General features: G+C 58.4%; 1 protein-coding gene across 2 annotated transcripts; it reads right to left on the reverse strand.

The window, feature by feature from the left end:
* Positions 1 to 2,251: 2,251 nt before the first annotated feature.
* LIMD2 (LIM domain containing 2) lies at positions 2,252 to 15,911 on the reverse strand. Of its 2 annotated transcripts, XM_086766682.1 has the most exons (5): positions 15,725 to 15,907; positions 6,816 to 6,952; positions 3,864 to 3,908; positions 3,497 to 3,636; positions 2,252 to 3,015 (listed from the first exon to the last, which is right to left on the reverse strand). In XM_086766682.1, exons 2-5 carry the CDS (start codon positions 6,855 to 6,857, stop codon positions 2,856 to 2,858), a joined length of 387 nt encoding a protein of 128 aa, XP_086622808.1. In that variant the 5' UTR covers positions 6,858 to 6,952; positions 15,725 to 15,907; the 3' UTR covers positions 2,252 to 2,855. The 2 variants fall into 2 exon arrangements, with proteins under 2 accessions (XP_086622808.1, XP_086622809.1); XM_086766683.1 differs by lacking the exon at positions 6,816 to 6,952 and having other exon boundaries at positions 15,725 to 15,911.
* Between the last annotated feature and the right edge of the window lie 532 nt (positions 15,912 to 16,443).

Genomic DNA, 16,443 nt, shown 5'->3' on the forward strand with positions numbered 1-16,443 from the left:
ATGATTGGCAGCTGTGTCTGCTGAGAACCTGTGGTCCTTCTTCTCTTCATGGGTATTTACGTCATTAAATCTTACCCCAGCTGCGGGGTCTGAACGTCCTGAATCCCGGGAACTCCGTACATACAGATTGCCAGTTTGGACTGCTGGTCAAGGGAGGCTGCTGGAGTGAGAAAACGTGGCCCTTGTGCTTAAAGCTGGAGATTTGAAGTGAGATTGTTGCAGTAAGAAGTCACTGTGTCTGCTCAGAAAGAGGATTTGGGGGTGTGTTGTCCAAAAAGCCTGCGAAGGGTATGGGAGACTCAGAAAGGAGGGTTCCAGTCCCAGTGCTGTGAAACCAGCTGGCATCATGAAAACATCAGGGACAAAGAGACAATGTCTGGGGTTGGTTTGTTTGGTTGGTTTTTTTTTATCTGTCTTACAGAAACCTCACGGTTGGAGATATTTTAAGCGGAGGTTTCTACAGTGCTGCTTCTGGTACGCCCTGGGAAAGTGTGCGGTGTCATTTGTGCAGCCGCACCTTTGAAACATGTCAGGCAAGAAAGAGAACCTCCGAGCGTTTAAAACATCTTCCCGTGTGCGGTGCCGCTGGGATTTCCCTGCGCGCAGAGCCTGGCACGTTCATTGGGGAGCAGCAGTTTGCCGTTCGCCGCTTTGCGTGCAGCAGCCGTTCTGTGAAAGGCGGCCGTACCGAACGCCTCGCTCCCCCCGGGACTCTGATCCTCACCGGATTCGCTTCCCTCCCCTGAGCCGCAGCGCCTGGGTCGCGTTGCCGCGGCTCTCAATTTCTGTTCATCTCCGTTTCTGCTCTTCTCCATTTCTGCCACATCGATGAGAGTTGTCTGTCCCCATACGAGAAGGGGTTAGGTAGAAAATGGGGCGTGCCACTGTCTTTAGACAAAATCCCAAATTCCAATTTTTGTGAGGGAAGGAGAGAAACGGAACATTGTTCTTCTTGCTTACTCTTCTCTTTTAAACTGAAAGCTCAACATTTAAAAGCTGAGGTTTTTCTCCCTCCCCTGCCTGAAAATCATCTGATATGGTTAAAAATGCTCCGCAGCCGATTGCCTTGGTGTGCAGAAAGGAGCAGCGGCCTGCCGAGGTGAGCGAATTGGGAAGCGAGGCCAGTGAGAAGCTGGAAGTGAAACCGAGGAGCCTGCTTTCGTTTTCGAAGCCAGCCTTAGGAAGGAAGGGGCCACAACCCAAACGGCATCACAACGGCAGAGCAGCGACCGCTCAGTTGCCGGTTTGTGACGACGAAGGCTGCAGGGCTGCTCAGGAAGCGGCTTTTGTCCTGCTGAGAATCTGCTGCCTGCGTGTGGGGGTGAGGAGCCGGCAGCGCCTGCGTGGTGGGGACGGTTGAAGCACTTGGTGAGGCTGAACCTCACCGGGAGCCTGGCCAGGGTCTCTGTTTCTGCGTCCCTGCTGTGCTGGCAGCGTAAATCTCCAGGCGGTCCTCGCCCAGAAGAGCTGACAGACCTGCCCTTTAAAAAGCCCTTCACTAAAGAAGAGGAAGAACCTGGCCATCAGGAGGGACGCCAATCTCCTGGGGTCATCCAGCGTGTATCTGCCCTGAGATCAGGTGCGGCTGGGCCAGCGAAGGAGGAGCGCTGCGGAGGTGCTGCCCGGCTGCGGGCGCGCACCCACAGTCCCAGGAGGACTTGTACGGAGGGACGGGCACCAGGGTCACCTGGGTTAAGACCACATCTATAGAGATACTGTCTGATACTACCCATACTTATCTTTTTCCTCCTTCAATCATAGAAGTTTGGGTTGGAAGGGACCTTCAAAGCCATCCAGTCCAACCCTGCCAGGAGCAGGGACATCTCCAACCGGATCAGGTTGCTCAGAGCCCCGGCCAACCTGGCCTGGAACGTTTCCAGGGATGGGGCACCCACCGCCTCTCTGGGCAACCTGTTCCAGTGTCCCACCACCCTCAGCGTAAAAAAAATCCGCAGCTCCAGTTTTCATGGCTGTGTCTGGATTCTGGGAGCGGTGTTCGGTGGCAGCCAGGAAGCTGGCGTGCGGCTGCAGCTGGCGCGTGTAGCTCACAGGGTGGTAATGCCGGCGTGCAATTGGAAATCCTGGATTCAATCCCCAAAGGGCCCCTCTGCCTCAGTACACGTGTGTATCCAGGAATGGTTTTTTGATCCTGCGTGGGGAGAGGCCCTTTCCACAGTAAACAGGCAGTAAGAGGCAGACCCGACTGCTGCTCCCACCTCCCCGGACCCCCGGGAACACAGGACAAGACAGGGAAGGCTCGGAAACCTTGTATTACAAAAATAAAAGAGCGCATGGCGCGGTGTCACGCCTGAAGCTGCCGTGCTGGGCTCCGGCGCAGAACGTACCAATCAAAGGCAAATATAAAAAAGACAGACACTGTTAAACAGTCGCAGGGCAACATCCTTAAGGCTGAACGATCCCAGCTGAACTGAGCTGATGTAAACCAAGGACCCTCCTTATGCGGAGCCCCAGCAAGGCAGGAGTGGTAAGGCGGGAGCTGGGGGCTCTGCTGTGCCTTACAGGCTAGTTAAGGCCCCCACATCGTCTCCTTTTTCTGTGGTGGCAGGCCTGAAACGTATGAACAGGGCTTGGGTTCCCGTGGTCTGATCTCACCAGGGAGAGGGGCCTGCAAAGAGACAGCTTCAGGTCTGGGGGCTCTGCCCCCACCACCTCTGCCCCATCCTTACGGCCTGGGGGCCCCTCTAAGCATCCTCTGAAGAGGGCTGGGGCTGCCTCCCTTCCCTTGCCACCCTTTTGGGGTCCCCTTTGCTTTACATCAGCTCAATTAGCCGCCGGCTCAGCACCGCTCCGTGCCATCTCCGCGGGGGCTCTGAGGAAGGGTGGGCTGGCCCCGCTCACGCCGACTTGGTCCCGCTCTCCACTTCCTTGTGCACCCACAGCTCCTTGTGCTGCTTGCGCCCGAAGCCCTCGTCGTAGTTGCCTTTACTCTTGAAGAGCTGCTGGAAGTGGGGCTTGCAGTAGAATTCCCCGTGGAGCGCTGCGTAGCTGCCCAGGCTGGGGAAGGAGGGCAGGGTTAGCCGGGCACGGGGACTCGGCTGCGGGCTGGCGGGGAGCGCGAGGTGTGGGGGCACCGGGACAGGGGAGGAAGGAGGAGGAGGGAACGTGCGGGAGGGAACCCTTAGAAAGGGCAAACTGCTCCCTCCAGCCAGCTGAGGATGCGAGGGGCTGCTGCGAGCCGCGTTAAAGCTCTGCCAAGAGGGGGGTCCCGCAGGGCAGCTCAGCCTGGGCTCTGGCTCAGCTCCACGGTGCCTTGGGGCTGCTCTCAAGCAGAAAAAAACCAAACTTTTTTTTCCATACCAGGTGAAATTTAGCCGGGTGGGCAGATAAACCCATTTTGCTGTCATGAGCGGACTAGGGGTCTTTAGCTACCTGACAAGAGGAGGGGCTGTGATGGGTGGGTGGGTGCACTGTTGGGAAGGGCATCCCCCACCCAGGCCTTTCAGCAGGCGCCGTGGCTGCCCCCGCCGCGGCTCACCTGAGCTTGGTGTGGCAGTGCTTGCAGCAGAAGCAGGCGTTGTGGAAGACGAATTTATCCGCCACCAGCCGCTCCATGGGGTAGACGGTTTTCTGGCAGGCGGTGCACATCTCCTTCACTTGCGCCTTCAGGCTGAAGGACTGGGCAAGGGGAGACCAAAGGGAGAGAGGATGAGGAAGGGGTCGGGGATGTCCTGTGCCTGGCTCCCGCTACAGCCCCCTCCCTACTTATCCGTGCTGCCCTTTGCCGGAGCCCTGGTTATCGTGAGGCAGCCCCATCGCCCCTTGCCCTCCCTGGGTGGGTGAGTGGGCTCCGGTCCTTCCCCCCTTCACCGGGAATCGGTAGGATGTGGTAAAATTGCCGGTACCTTGGAGCGCTGCACCGTGCTGCCTCCTGAGCTGTTCTTTGCCTCCTAAGAAGGGAAGGAGAAGAGAAATCAAAATGAGAGCCTGGACTGACAAGCCTGGTGCTGGGTTTGTGCTTAAGGAGAAGCAGCAGAGGTTTTTCACAGGCGGCTGAGCTGCAGAACCTCGGGGCTGACAGCTCTGCCCGGCTGTCACAGCACGCAGTGACTGGCGCCCGTCTCTGAACTCGCTTGCCCAGAGGCCACCATCTCCGTCAGGTCCTCACGTGTGAGTTACTTCCTGCGCTGTGGTGCTTTTCCCAAAGAGAAGAGAAGGAAGAGAGGAAAACGGAAAAAGAGGAAAAAAACATGTACATATTGCAGAGGAGGAACGGGCACCAGGAGAACGTGGGGGCAGAGCAGCCAGCTCTCTCGCTGTCTCGGGCAGAGGAGCGCGGCACGGCTCTGTGGCAGGCGTCGATGACCGTCCTTGGCTTCCCAGCGCAACCATCTTGGGACCCACAGCACCGGTGTTACCCCTCAGGAGGAACACCAGCAAACAGAGGAGCCCTGCTTCCACATCGCCAGGGGACAGTTCGGGCCATGGCGGGCAGAGAGGGGGAAAGGCCTTGCTGAGCTGCTGCAGCATGAGCCCCCGGCAAAACCCCTCAGCGACCCGCGCCCACAAACCGGCACTTGCTGGCTCATGCATCTGTCAACAGCAGCTCTGCTTTGGCCTGAGGTGCTGCTCGTGCTCCTTCTGGCCAGCATTCACCCCCCGGGGCTGGAGAGCCATAATTTATCCTTCTCTCGCTGGAGCTGGGCAGGGCTCTCGCCATCCTGCCGCTGCGGGTCTTCGCCCGCCGCCCGAGGGTGGTAGGGGGCCAGTTATAGAATCACAGAAGGGTTTGGGTTGGAAGGGACCTTCAAAGCCCACCCAGTCCAACCCCCCTGCCAGGAGCAGGGACATCTCCAACCAGATCAGGTTGCTCAGAGCCCCGTCCAACCTGGCCTGGAACGTTTCCAGGGATGGGGCATCCACCGCCTCTCTGGGCAACCTGGGCCAGTGCTCCACCACCCTCAGCATAAAAAACTTTTTCCTAATATCTGATCTAAATCTACCTCCCTCCATTTTGAAACCCTTACCCCTCATGCTGTCCCACCAGGCCCTGCTGGAGAGTCTCTCCCCACCTTCCCTGCAGCCCCTTTAGGCACTGGGAGCCGCTCTCAGGTCTCCCCGGAGCCTCCTCTTCTCCAGGCTGAACAGCCCCAGCTCTCCCAGCCTGGCCTCACAGCAGAGCTGCTCCAGCCCTCTCAGCATCTGCATGGCCCTCCGTTCGTCAAGGACATAACTGGGGTGCCCCTCACTCGGCGGCACGTTGTGCTGGTTCCCCCTGGGTGGATGTTTCGTGTCTGAGCTCCTTGGCCGGCCCCGTTATCAGCCCGTCACGCTGCTGCGCCACGCAGGAAACGCCTGCGCCGAAGGGGAGACCGAAAAGCCGTCTCCGGTCCCCGCAGGCCGTGTGCTCGCGGAGGGCAGGAGGGGCGCGCTCAGAGGCGACGCCGTGCTCCGTCGCGTTCGGCAGCTTGGCGGGGACGGACGCTGCCGGGACCCTGCAGCTGCAGGAGGAGCAGCGGGGCGCAGCGACCCAAACGCTGCGGTGCCCGTACCTCTGCCCCGGGATCTGGAAGCGGGGTGCCTGCACGCTGTCCCATCTGCAGCTGCCTCCCAAATCACCTCCCGCTCCTCCCAGTCGCTTGCCCCACCGTGCAGCCCCACCGTCCCGCACCCTCCCCGCGCTGGCTGCTTGCGCTGGGTTGCAGCCAGCCGTTCGCGAGTGTTCCAGCCCGCATTGCACTGGTGGAAACGATCCCTTCTCCTTTCAAACAGCCAGGATCAAAGGGGTAAGCACGCTTTTAGCAAGCATGGACCAGCCAGGACTGCTTTATGACAGACCAGCTCACCCTCTGCGCCCTTTGTCCCCACGGCTGGGGCACTGTGACCCCAGAGCATCACCCCGCCACCCCCTCGTCCTTCCTCGCGCTGCGGCTTTGGCTCCGCTTGGCCGGCGCTGCCCCTTCGCTCTGCCCCAGGCCTGATCTTCCATCCCCGTGCCTCCTGCTTTGTCCTTCCCCATTGTTTCTCCTTTTGTATTTTTGGAACTAGTTTGTCTGAGGGACGCAGAGGAAACTCGCACTTCGCTGAGCTGCCTCTTCAGACGTTTCCCAGCTGCTCTCATCGACCGAGGTCAGGGACGTGATTTTCCTCTCACTCCCACAAGACGGGAAGAGTGAGCCAAAGTCAACACAGGGACCTGGGCAGCGAGGAGGCTCAGGCCGTGTAAAACCAGTTGCATCCCTCGGCGCTGGTAAAACAACCACAGGTGCTCCCCTGGGGTTAGGATTTAATACGCCGTTTCCAGGCTCAGCTGACCAGAGCTGAGGAAAACGCTGCCTCCTTGGAGCTGGAATACATCCGTTCCCAAGGCCGCAGGCAATCCACCGTTGCTCGTCACTTCTCGGCAGCCTTCTGGCTCCGATCAGGCACGCTATCTATTTCACATCTGATACGTCCTCCCTCGGGGAAGGGCCATGTCCTGTCCCAGCAGGAGATGTTCTTGAGCCTTTATGTTTTTCCGTCTCCAATCACTCCGATCCGAAGCAGCTCGCATGCTCTCAGTTGTGATCACAGAAAGCCATGGAAACATAAACAAACAGACAGCAGCTCCAGAGGAGAGCAGGGTGAGCAGCTCCGGACGGACCAGAGCCTGGACGCTGACGCTGGGATGTGCTCAGAAAACAGCACCTTCTGCTGGAACATTCCCGTCCCGTTGTGTTGTTTGAGTAGCAGTGACCGTGCCTTTGATCACCCCAAAATGTCAAGCCCAGCATACAGCTTCTGTACACAACCTTCCCTCCCTGAGAACCGAAACCCGGCTTGAAATTCCCATACAAACCGTGGGGAACGCTACGTACGTGAGTCGGGGGCGGGCTGGCGGGTCCCGTGGCCTGGAACATGGCTCCTTCCCCTCCTGCGTCTATTTAATCCTGAGCTTGACGTCTGTGGGCCGATGTTCCCTGAGGAGGTGTCTGAGACAGACCTCTTGCAACACCTGGAAAGGAAATGTCAACAGGAGCGTGGCCGGTTTCGTCACCCCCAAACCCGGCGGTGCTGCCGGCACAGGACAGCAGCAAGCTCAGAGCTTCCTCCCCGGGCTCCTCGCAGCCGCTTGGGTGTAGGGGTTTTTTGAGGGACCTAAGGAGTTTAGGCACACCAGACTGGACTGGCAGATACCACGTGGTTTTAGGGAGCTGGCGGGTGATTTGGGGCGCTGAGGTGAGGGTAGCGTGCCGCTCGGTTCCCGTACAAAGACATTGGGCTAGGGCGGGAGAGGGCTGCTGGAAAGATGAGCAGAAGGCGATGCGATGGCTTCTGCTCCAAACCCAGGCACGGAAGGCAATTGCTAGGCAATGGCCAAGCTGTTAGCAGCGAGGATTCGACTCCCAGCCAGGCAGCAAAACCAGTGCCCAGCGCTTCACAGCCACTGGAGATGTTGCTGGAGCAAGGGCTCTGAGTTTCAGTCTAATTTTAGCCCAGAAAAGCCTTGCTGAACAGAGCAGATCACAGCTCAGCAGAGCGAGCGACGGGGATTTCGTCTTCTCCGGGGAGCCGGCGTTGCCGTTAGGCTGATGTGCTGAACGCCCAGGACGATGAGTTTGACAGGTCTCAGACCCATTTTAATGCAGCACAGAAAAAAAAAAAAAAAAACAACACCAGCATTGCAAATCGCCTCTTTTGGTAAAAATCAACAGAAAAGGCACCGACAGGATCCTCAGGGGTTTTTCCCCATTGCACCTTGCCTTCAAAAAAGCCCATAAAAGGTCAGGCTTGAGGAGCCCTGTTTTGCATAAGCAAGAGAGATGCGAGGCTGAGCAGAGGATGCTGAGGGAGGAGCGGGGAGCGGGAGGGCGAAGGGTGGCCGTGCAGCTCCGCCATGATGGGGATGTGCTGGGGGCTGGCAAACCAGCACCCCCCCTCCGCTCCACCTCCTGTCCGGGGCTGCTTTCCTCTCATCCTGACACCTCTCATTCTCATCTTGTCACCCCAAAATGTAGGGTAGACCCCAAGCAAGCCTCAGGGCAGGATTCGTGCAGGGGTGGAGGGCTTGGGGCAGGGGGTGTCACCGCCATGCCAATCTCCTGGGGACATTTGCAAACCTGCCCCGGCTTTGGAGGGCTCTTTGGCTGCCTGGAAAGTCCCAGTGCTCAGGAGCTGACACCAGGCTTGCGTCGTGCCCCACCGAGCACCCAAAATGTGTGACGGCTGTCGGAACGGAAAGGTCCTTGCTCCAGGCCCTGAGCAGCGGCGGCGGAGCTGGGCTCCCCCTCGCAGGCCTGGGGGGCTGGCCGGCCCTCGTCGCAAACATTTCACAGCCTGGTCTGAGAACACGGCTCCTGTTTTACCTAAATCATTTCCCGTCTCCTCTGCGGTTTGCTTGTTATTTCCTGCTCGACGAGCTGGGCGGACGGCAGCACGCAGGCAGCGTGCGCTGGGCACCGGGGCGGCAGCAGCCGTGGGGGCTCATGGCCCAAGCCCACAGCCCCTCTCTGAACGGGGGGGTTCTCTGGGACAGGACCCTTTCCTCTCAGGTCTGCGGGGTCCGTACCGTGCCTGGAGCCCAGCGCAGACCCCACGGGAACTTGAGGAACCCAGAAAACGCCTCTGGGCCCTACCCCATGCATGCCTCTAACGTGGATGCACAGCCCTCCCTCTTTTCACCCGCCTTTCACCCTCTCCCCTGCCTCTGCCATGAGCATCTCTCCACCCCTAGATTCCCCTCCTCTTCCCTCACGGCTCATCTTCCTCCTCTACCCCAGCTGCTTTCTTTCCCTCGGTTTCCCCAGTCCCTCCATCATCCCTCTCTTGCTCTCCCCCACGCTCCCTGCCTCCTTCCCCTATTTGTTCCTTTGCTTCTCTTGCCCCCAAACCCTCTTCCCTTCAACGCCATCCCACGGTCCCGACCCCATGGCTTGACGTTCTCCATCCAGCCCCATCCTCCGTCTCTCCTTCCTCTTAACATCCCCCTGCCCCTCCGTGCACATACCCCGCTCGCAGCCCCGCGCCCGCGCTCTCCTGGCCTTCGTTTCAAACGAGAGGTCCCCTCGGTGCAGCTCGGGCATGTGAGGAGCAGAAGTTGCTAAACCTCCTTCCTGCTGAAGGACAGGAGGCAAGAGTAGAGATCTCAAAGGGGAAGGGTGTGCTGAAGCGGTAAGGGAAACAGAAGTTACGAACCGCAGGAGGGTTTCTAGGAGGCTCTCAGCTGCTGTCCTTGCTCTTCCAGGGAGGCGTTAGGACAGAATTTGAGCCCAAATTCCTCCATGAGTGGAGGAATCCCAGTGGCACAGGCTTTGCTTAAGGACACGCTGCCACACTGATGTCACGGAGCCTTCACAATCGCCGGGGCAACCCTCCAGCGTGCGGGAAGGGCTCACTGGTTTTCTGAGGAGCGCAGAGGGGATCTGTGTCAAAGCAAGAAAGCCAACTCCAAGCCTCCACAGCGACGGCTAGCACCATAACCGCTAGACCAAACTTCTCCAGACCCCTGCAACCTCTGATGCCAGGCTGCCATCTACGCAGCCTGGGAAGAGCAGGGCAGAGGACTGTCCTCTCCTGGTCACACAGCCAGCAATTTTGGGTGTCTGGCTCAGGACAAGGTGAGCACCCCTTGCTTCTACAGCCTCCGCTCTTCCTGGCCCTGCTGGGAGCATCCAACGGCCAGTGTAGACCAAAAAAAAAAACCCTTTCTCCAAGGGATCTGGGCTTGTGCTGTCTACCCAGGGAGACAGAGCCACCTCTGATGGCCGCACTGGTGGCCACGGCATGGTGGGCCCAGAAGGAGGGGGACCTCGGCACGCTCCAGAGACGTGGCACCACAAACAGCAAGGACACAGTGAGTGCCCGAGCTGCCAGCTCCGCGTGCCCAGGTCACCCCCAGCAGCTGCCGGTCCTGCCAGAGCGTTTTTGGTGACCCCAGCCAGCTGGTGTTCACTGAGGAGCTTGGGGTCGGAGCTCTTCTGGCATCTGCAGGGGGTGTGCGCCTGCTGCCCTGGGACAGCAGCTAGCGAGGTGCAAGGCTCTGTCTTTTAGCACCAAACGGGGAGCATTTTGGGGTGAGGAGGGCAACGTTCATCCCCGAAAGTGCTCTGTCACCAAGCTTTGGCCTAGCAGCCTCTCCCATCCCCTCTCGCCTTCCTGCCTGCCCTGGGGGCAGATGTAGGGAGAGGGAAGCATCTGGAGTGGCCCCTCAAGGAAATTCCCCGATCCTCCATCCCGCCTCTGGAGCATCGCAGTTCCCGCAGCCAGGAAAGCCGGGAGCCTTTCCCCCGTCCCCGCCGCCCGCGGGGCTGCCCTCGCTGCCGAGCCAGCCTGCTCCCTGCGGGCCCCCAGCCCGGCGCTGGCTAATGGCCTCTCCGAAAGCCGATGGGTTTCCGGCACAGGAAAGCAGCGTGACTGCGGAGGGCGAGAGGCCCCTCTCTGCCATATGGTTCCCATTAGCGGCCCTGTGAAGTGGATGTTTACCGCTGGGATCACTGGACCATCGCAAGAGGCTTTCCCGAAGGCAAAGCGAGGCGTGGGGGGATCCGGGCCCCTTCCTCCTCCATCCTGGGAGGACGTGGAGTATCCCCAGCGGCACGGCGAGGCACGGGCAGGGGCTCAACACCTCGGGGAGGCCGTCAAGCCTTTCTCCAGGGAAATCATGGGCTAAGCCGATGGCCGTGGGGCCTGATGTCCCCGAGATCGTGTGTAGGGTTAGTGCCGCCTACACACATGGACCCTCCAGCTCCATGGCCCGCTCAGCCCGTGGTGTCCCAGCAGAAGGTGCGGAGGAGGTGAAGAAGAGCTGGAAGAGCCTGTCTCCTGGGAATCACCCAGCTCACTGCGCAGCTGGTCCCTGTTTCTGCAGCCTTGGGACCTCATAGCCAATCCACACCATGAAACAAAGCATGGTGAGAAGCGGATATCAAAGGGGCCAGCGGCAGAAATGGGCACAGCGCTGCTGTGGAAGGGGGCACAGTGACCCCAGTGCTGCTTCAGCTTTGCAAGCATGGAAAGAAACAGTGAGCTGCAGTTTGGGAGGGATGATAGAGCAAGCCTGGTGGTCATGGGTCCAGCTTTAGCCATGGAAGACCCTAACCCAGCTTCAGATTTTGGCTCCTTGTGTGGCTTCAATCCAACCACTTGACCTCACCAGTATTTGGGACCCAGGGCACATCCCTGCTGGCTTGACTCCGGATGGAGGGCTCCAGGGAGGAGCAGCCACTTCTGTGGACACCACTACCCTGCTCATCAGGTTCCTGGAGAGCAGCCCCACCACACGGACCTGCTCCTGCCCACAGCCCACGGCACGGAGCTACCTTCCGCCAGCCTGCCGTCACTAATCCGCTTTCCGTCCACGTTCTGCGCCCAGGCTGCCTCTTGAAAGGCTGCCAGTGGGCAGGAAATCTGCAGCCGAAACGCTGAGGGATGCTGACAAGGAATAGCTGTGGGGAGGAACAGGGCAGCCTTTGTCAGAGCAACAATGGGGGACCCACAAGAGCGAGGAGGGAGCCCGAGGGAAGCCCCTGCCCAGCCTCTCTCCTCTCCCACCTTCAGCCCTCCTCGGCTTGCCTGGCCCTGGAAGGACCAGGGATGAGGGGGACCAGGCTGGTCCTCAGCCCCCGTCTCTCAGCAAGGGGGCAGACAGGGCAGGAGGATGCTGCTGAGCTCCATCCCTTTTCCAGAAGAGGAAACCGAAGCACGGAGCAGCCCATTCCCGGGACCGTGGCCATGTTTAATGCCATCCGTTAAGAGTCATGGCCTGCAGGGAGTCTCTGCTCCCTGGGATCTCCTACCTTGCTAGGAGCTCAGATACAGCAAATACAGCAGAACGCCTGCCGGGAGGATGAGAAGAGGCTCTTTTCCAGGCAGAGACAAATCCCTCTCAGTAGTGCCAGATGACAGAGCAAGCAGCAATTGCCAGAAATTGCAGGTTGGGAGGTTCACGTGGGACACGAGGCAAAACCGCTTCACTGGGAGAAAGACTTGGAAGCTCTGCAGCACGGTACTGATTAAGTGCAACATAAACCCGGTGCAAACAAACACAACAGGCAAACAGCAGTTCACGCTCCCTCCCTCCCCGTTTCAGTTTTCCATAGCCTCTTCCATAATCCATGCTCCACCTGGAAAGCTCACCTCCTGGTTTCCTACAGAAATGTCAATCCATTTCCCATTCTACTGGCTTGATGTTCCTAGCTCTTCTCCCAGCATAACATTTGCCTCCCAGAGGGATTCCTAAAGAGTAATCACATTCCTGATCAGTCTTTTTTTAGCAGGAGGAACCAATTCCTTTTAAGCTGCTCTGATAATTACGGGTTCTCTGTTTCTACAGCCACCTTGGCGGCCCGCTGCAAGTAGGTGAGCTGACCTGGATGCATCACACTGAAGGAGGTCTCAAACCTTTTTATTCTGGTACCAATGCTTCTGGGGCACCCCTGAAAACATCTGGCCTGATGTGCTCTTCCTCCTCTTCACCTCTGCCAGAAATCCTCGAAGCTCACTCTTCTTCAGCGCTCTCCGCTCGCCGAGGTCCCTCCGGGCGGCAGCAGCTTCGTGTCGCAGCTCCCCGGGTGCCTGCTCTGGCACAACCCTGCTTTAGCCGTTTCTACGACTCCGGTCTTGTCTTCCTCTTTGCTGATCTGTTTTTTTTTTTCTCGCCATGGGCAGATCTCCTGACTACTAAAGAGACTGGTAACAAGTTCAGTCCCTAGATCTCTCCTTGCAGAAGGATCCAAGTGAACTCCTTCCGTTTTGCTGTCTCCCCCCAATCCTCTTTCCTATCTCCACTCTAAGGAACCATTTCCTCGGGGCACTGTCATGTGCTTTCCTTAAATCAAGATTCATGAGGCTCTGTTGTTTCAGAAGTCAGTTGTCATACGCAAGGAAGATACAGAGCCAACTTGACGTGATCTGTGTTAAAACCATGCTGCGTTTTATTCTGCTTCCTAACCTATTCTAGAAACCCACCTTTGATTGTAGTAGTGTTCTACCACTGAGGGTGGTGGAGCCCTGTCCCAGGCTGCCCAGAGAGGCGGTGGATGCCCCATCCCTGGAAACGTTCCAGGCCAGGTTGGACGGGGCTCTGAGCGACCTGATCCGGTTGGAGATGTCCCTGCTCCTGGCAGGGGGGTTGGGCTGGGTGGGCTTTAACGGTCCCTTCCAACCCAAACCATTCTGTGATTCCATGATTCTACTATGCTGCAATTAACAGACCTGTAATTGCCTGTCATTTCTCCTTTCCCCAAACATAATCTGTAAATATTACGTTGGCTAATGTCTTCTTGCGGAATATCGCCTGTAAGTCACCAGACTTTGGACTTGCGTTTCCCACGTGGGTTAGCCCATATCTTCAACAAAAGCTCTGAAAGCCCTGCCAGCCCCTCCTGAGAGCTTCTGCTCTTTCGCCGTCTGCAGACACGGCAAGAGCAGGGGCGAGTCCTGTTTCAGGCATCCCAGAATGCAGCACAACCACCTTCTGTGCTCCCTGCCTCCTCACCACCCCTGCGAGAGCTGCTGCGTCCTCCTGCGTTTCCTGTCCAACACAAAGATTGTGTCCAAAAAAAACCAAGCCACCAAAAATCACGCTAATGAGTTGAATCATTTTTTTTTTGTTGAGCTGTCTTGTCCTCCCTTTTAGGATCCGAGATGCCGTATGGCCCCAGATGTGGTGCTCTGCGAGGCCACGGGATTTCAGAGGAGCAACGAGTGTGCTGGGAAAACCAAGCCCTGGAGAACCACACCAGAGGTTGCCAAGGCTCCTGGTGTCTGAGGACCCTTGACCTGGCCGTATGGAGGGGGCTAGGGGCACACCAGAGGGGTGAGAAATGCGTCTGAAGTGTGCTTAATATTGATTGCAATAATCCTTTCACCCAGATTTAATGTTTTCTGTCCCGGAGCTTTTGCTAACAGCCAGGTAAGCTCTGCAACACCCCCAGATGGCAGCTAAAAATGGCTTAACTGGAAAGCGAAAGGCAAACAGCTCCGGGGGAACGGGGCAGCTGCCTGACAATGGACAACGACCCTGAGGATGGGCGAAAAGGAGAAGAAAAGCCCCATCGCCGTGTAGGACGGGAGCGGGTCGTTGTGGCCTCACAGGACTGACTCGCTGAAGGAAACCAGAAGAGGAACTCCTCTAATGAGAAGTCTTATGGGCTTTTTCTTGACCAAAAAAGGTCCGGAACCCAGTTTTGAGCCATGTGAAAAAGAAGATGCATCCAGTCTCTTCGCAAAGCCCCAGAGGCTGGTGCTGACGGACCCTCACTTCTGAACCGGGAATTTACTTCTTGCAGGGCTCCCGTTAAAAAAAGGACCTTAACACTGGAGCTGCTTGGGACTGGGCTTGATGGGTTGCCCTGCAATTATTTTGTAATCTGTGTTAATAATGCTGCAGATGTGCTACTCCTGGCCTTAAAAACACGGCGGCTCAGCTGGGGCACCAGATGTCTTCCCTGCAAGAGCCCTCACACAACGTCTTCGGTGGACAAAGCCCAGTTTCCAAGGCATGACGCAGGCTGCTGAATCAGTGTGTTCTTTCAAAACTGATGCCTAGCCCATGAACTAAAATCAGCAGAGAATTGATCAAAAATACGACCTACAAGGAGGCTTAGCTGGTCTCCAGTGGTCCAAGGGGATTAGACAGATCAGACTGGCTCAAAACCCAGTAGTTACAGCACTGGACTGGGACTCCGGAGACCTAGGCTTGATTCCCAGCTCAGCTGCTAGTTTTTGGGTGACAGTGGACAAATAATTCCTTTTTTTTTTTTTCTGTTTTCTTTCCCCCCTCCTAATGAAAGCAGAGCTGCTCTCCTTTGTGAAGCCCTGGGAGATGCCTGGCTGTTGGGGTTGTGTCAGAGCTCAGGGTATTTGTGTTGTTATTAAATCTCACGGTCGTGCCACAGCCTCCCCGGGGAAGCGATGAAAGACCCGGCGCTGGAAAGGTTTAAAGCCAGCCTGGATGAGACACACCGTCGAGAATTAGCTGGCATTAACCAAGGGGAATAAGGAAGATGGGATCTAACAGGTTTTCTTCCATCTCTGCTCTTTCTGATCAGCTTAATAAAATGGATCTGTCCAGCCCACCTCCGGCACGCACCGCAGCACACAACAAAGGGGGGATCGTAGCCCGAACGGGGTGCGCGAGCCCCGAAACGCTTCTCCCTAAGGCGCCCACCCGCTGCAGCGGATCCAGCGAACGCAGGCCTTCACGATACGCTGGGTGCAAGCCCCTCGCCCCCCCAGCTCACGCAGGGCACGGGGTGCTCGCCGCCCCCCCCTCAGCAGTGCCGCTCCCCAGCAGGCTCCTGGAGCTCAGGCAGCGTCTGCTTGCCCCCGCCTGACCCCGGCGAGGCCACCCGGGGCCGAGAACAGACCCCCTTGTGTTTCCCCCACACCCTGAATCCGCTTCCCGCAACCGCCTCAGCCCGAAGCCTCCTCCCAAAGCAAAAAAAAGTTCCTGTGGCATCTGGGTGGGATGTGCCGGGGGGAGGATGAGCCCCCGTCTGCTGGGTGGCCCCTGGCCAGCGGTGGGCTCTCCCTGTCTTTGCATCCCTCCCTCCTCTCCATCCCTTTCTCCCTGGGCTCTTGCCTCTCTCTCCCTCCCCACCGCTCGGTCTTGCTTTCTCCCCCAGCATCTCCCTCTCTTCCCACCGCCGAGCAGAGCCGCGGTCGGCGGTGATCCCCGAGGGTGGGCGAGGCCCCTCGCTCCCCGCATCTTCGGGGACCATCATTGTCTCCCGCCGAGCCTCCCTCCGCCTCTCAGCCCCGTTGTTCTCCGCCAGCGAAGGCTCACCATATGCCTGGGCTCCTCGCAGCGAAGCCGAGCAGGAGGGTTTCAACTCGGTTGGGTGGCTCCGGCCGGCCGGCCCCGATGGCGGGGTGTTCTCGCTCCCTTTCTCCCCACCGCAGAGGCCGGGGCTGTGGGAGTGAGAGCCGTTTCCTGCGAGCTCCCACGGCCGCCTCGCGAGCCCTTTTATCGCTGGGCTGCCGCGATGATTGGCTCTCGGCGTCGTACCGTCTTCCAGCCGCTTGCTCCTTTGTGTGAAACCAACCTCTAACCCCAAACCTTCCCCAGCCCCTCTCTTCCTGGCCTTCCTCTCCCTAGCTGCCCCCAGACCCCCACAACCTCCCCAAATCATCCACTGACCCCAAGAACTCGCCTTGGCTTTCCTTCCCGCCGGCGGCGTGCAGGCAATTACCCCTCCGGTATAATTAGCTTTTGCTCAGCCTCTCCCCCGGCTCCTTGCCATGCTCTGCGCGTGCAGATGGGCTGCGCTCGAGACTTTGACCACGGCCTTGGGCTCTCTCCGCGTGGCACTAACCCACTCATGTGGTGCAAGCATCCTGCATCTGCCCCTCCAGGGTCTGCAAAACACTCACCCCCCACCCCCCCCAGCCTCAGCAAATGCTTTGCAGAGGAAGGATTTTATCAGGCAGCAGCAGGAAAGGGGGATCCCAATGCCCCCAGCTCCTCACACCCTCCCCGGGGGCAAAACCGAGCCGTGATGGTTT

The sequence above is a fragment of the Chlamydotis macqueenii genome, chromosome 25 (genome assembly GCF_036417535.1).
Source record: "Chlamydotis macqueenii isolate bChlMac1 chromosome 25, bChlMac1.mat, whole genome shotgun sequence".
NCBI classification, from domain to species: Eukaryota; Metazoa; Chordata; class Aves; order Otidiformes; family Otididae; genus Chlamydotis; species Chlamydotis macqueenii.

What these genes read in the sequence shown, in the direction of transcription:
- LIMD2 (XM_086766682.1), bottom strand. Translation starts at nt 6,857, where the DNA reads ATGTTCCAGGCCACGGGACCCGCCAGCCCGCCCCCGACTCAC. An exon ending in GCACGGTGCAGCGCTCCAAG is followed by an intron (nt 3,637 to 3,863) that starts GTACCGGCAATT and finishes CCCCTTGCCCAG; the next exon opens with TCCTTCAGCCTGAAGGCGCA. An exon ending in CACTGCCACACCAAGCTCAG is followed by an intron (nt 3,016 to 3,496) that starts GTGAGCCGCGGC and finishes CTCCTTCCCCAG; the next exon opens with CCTGGGCAGCTACGCAGCGC.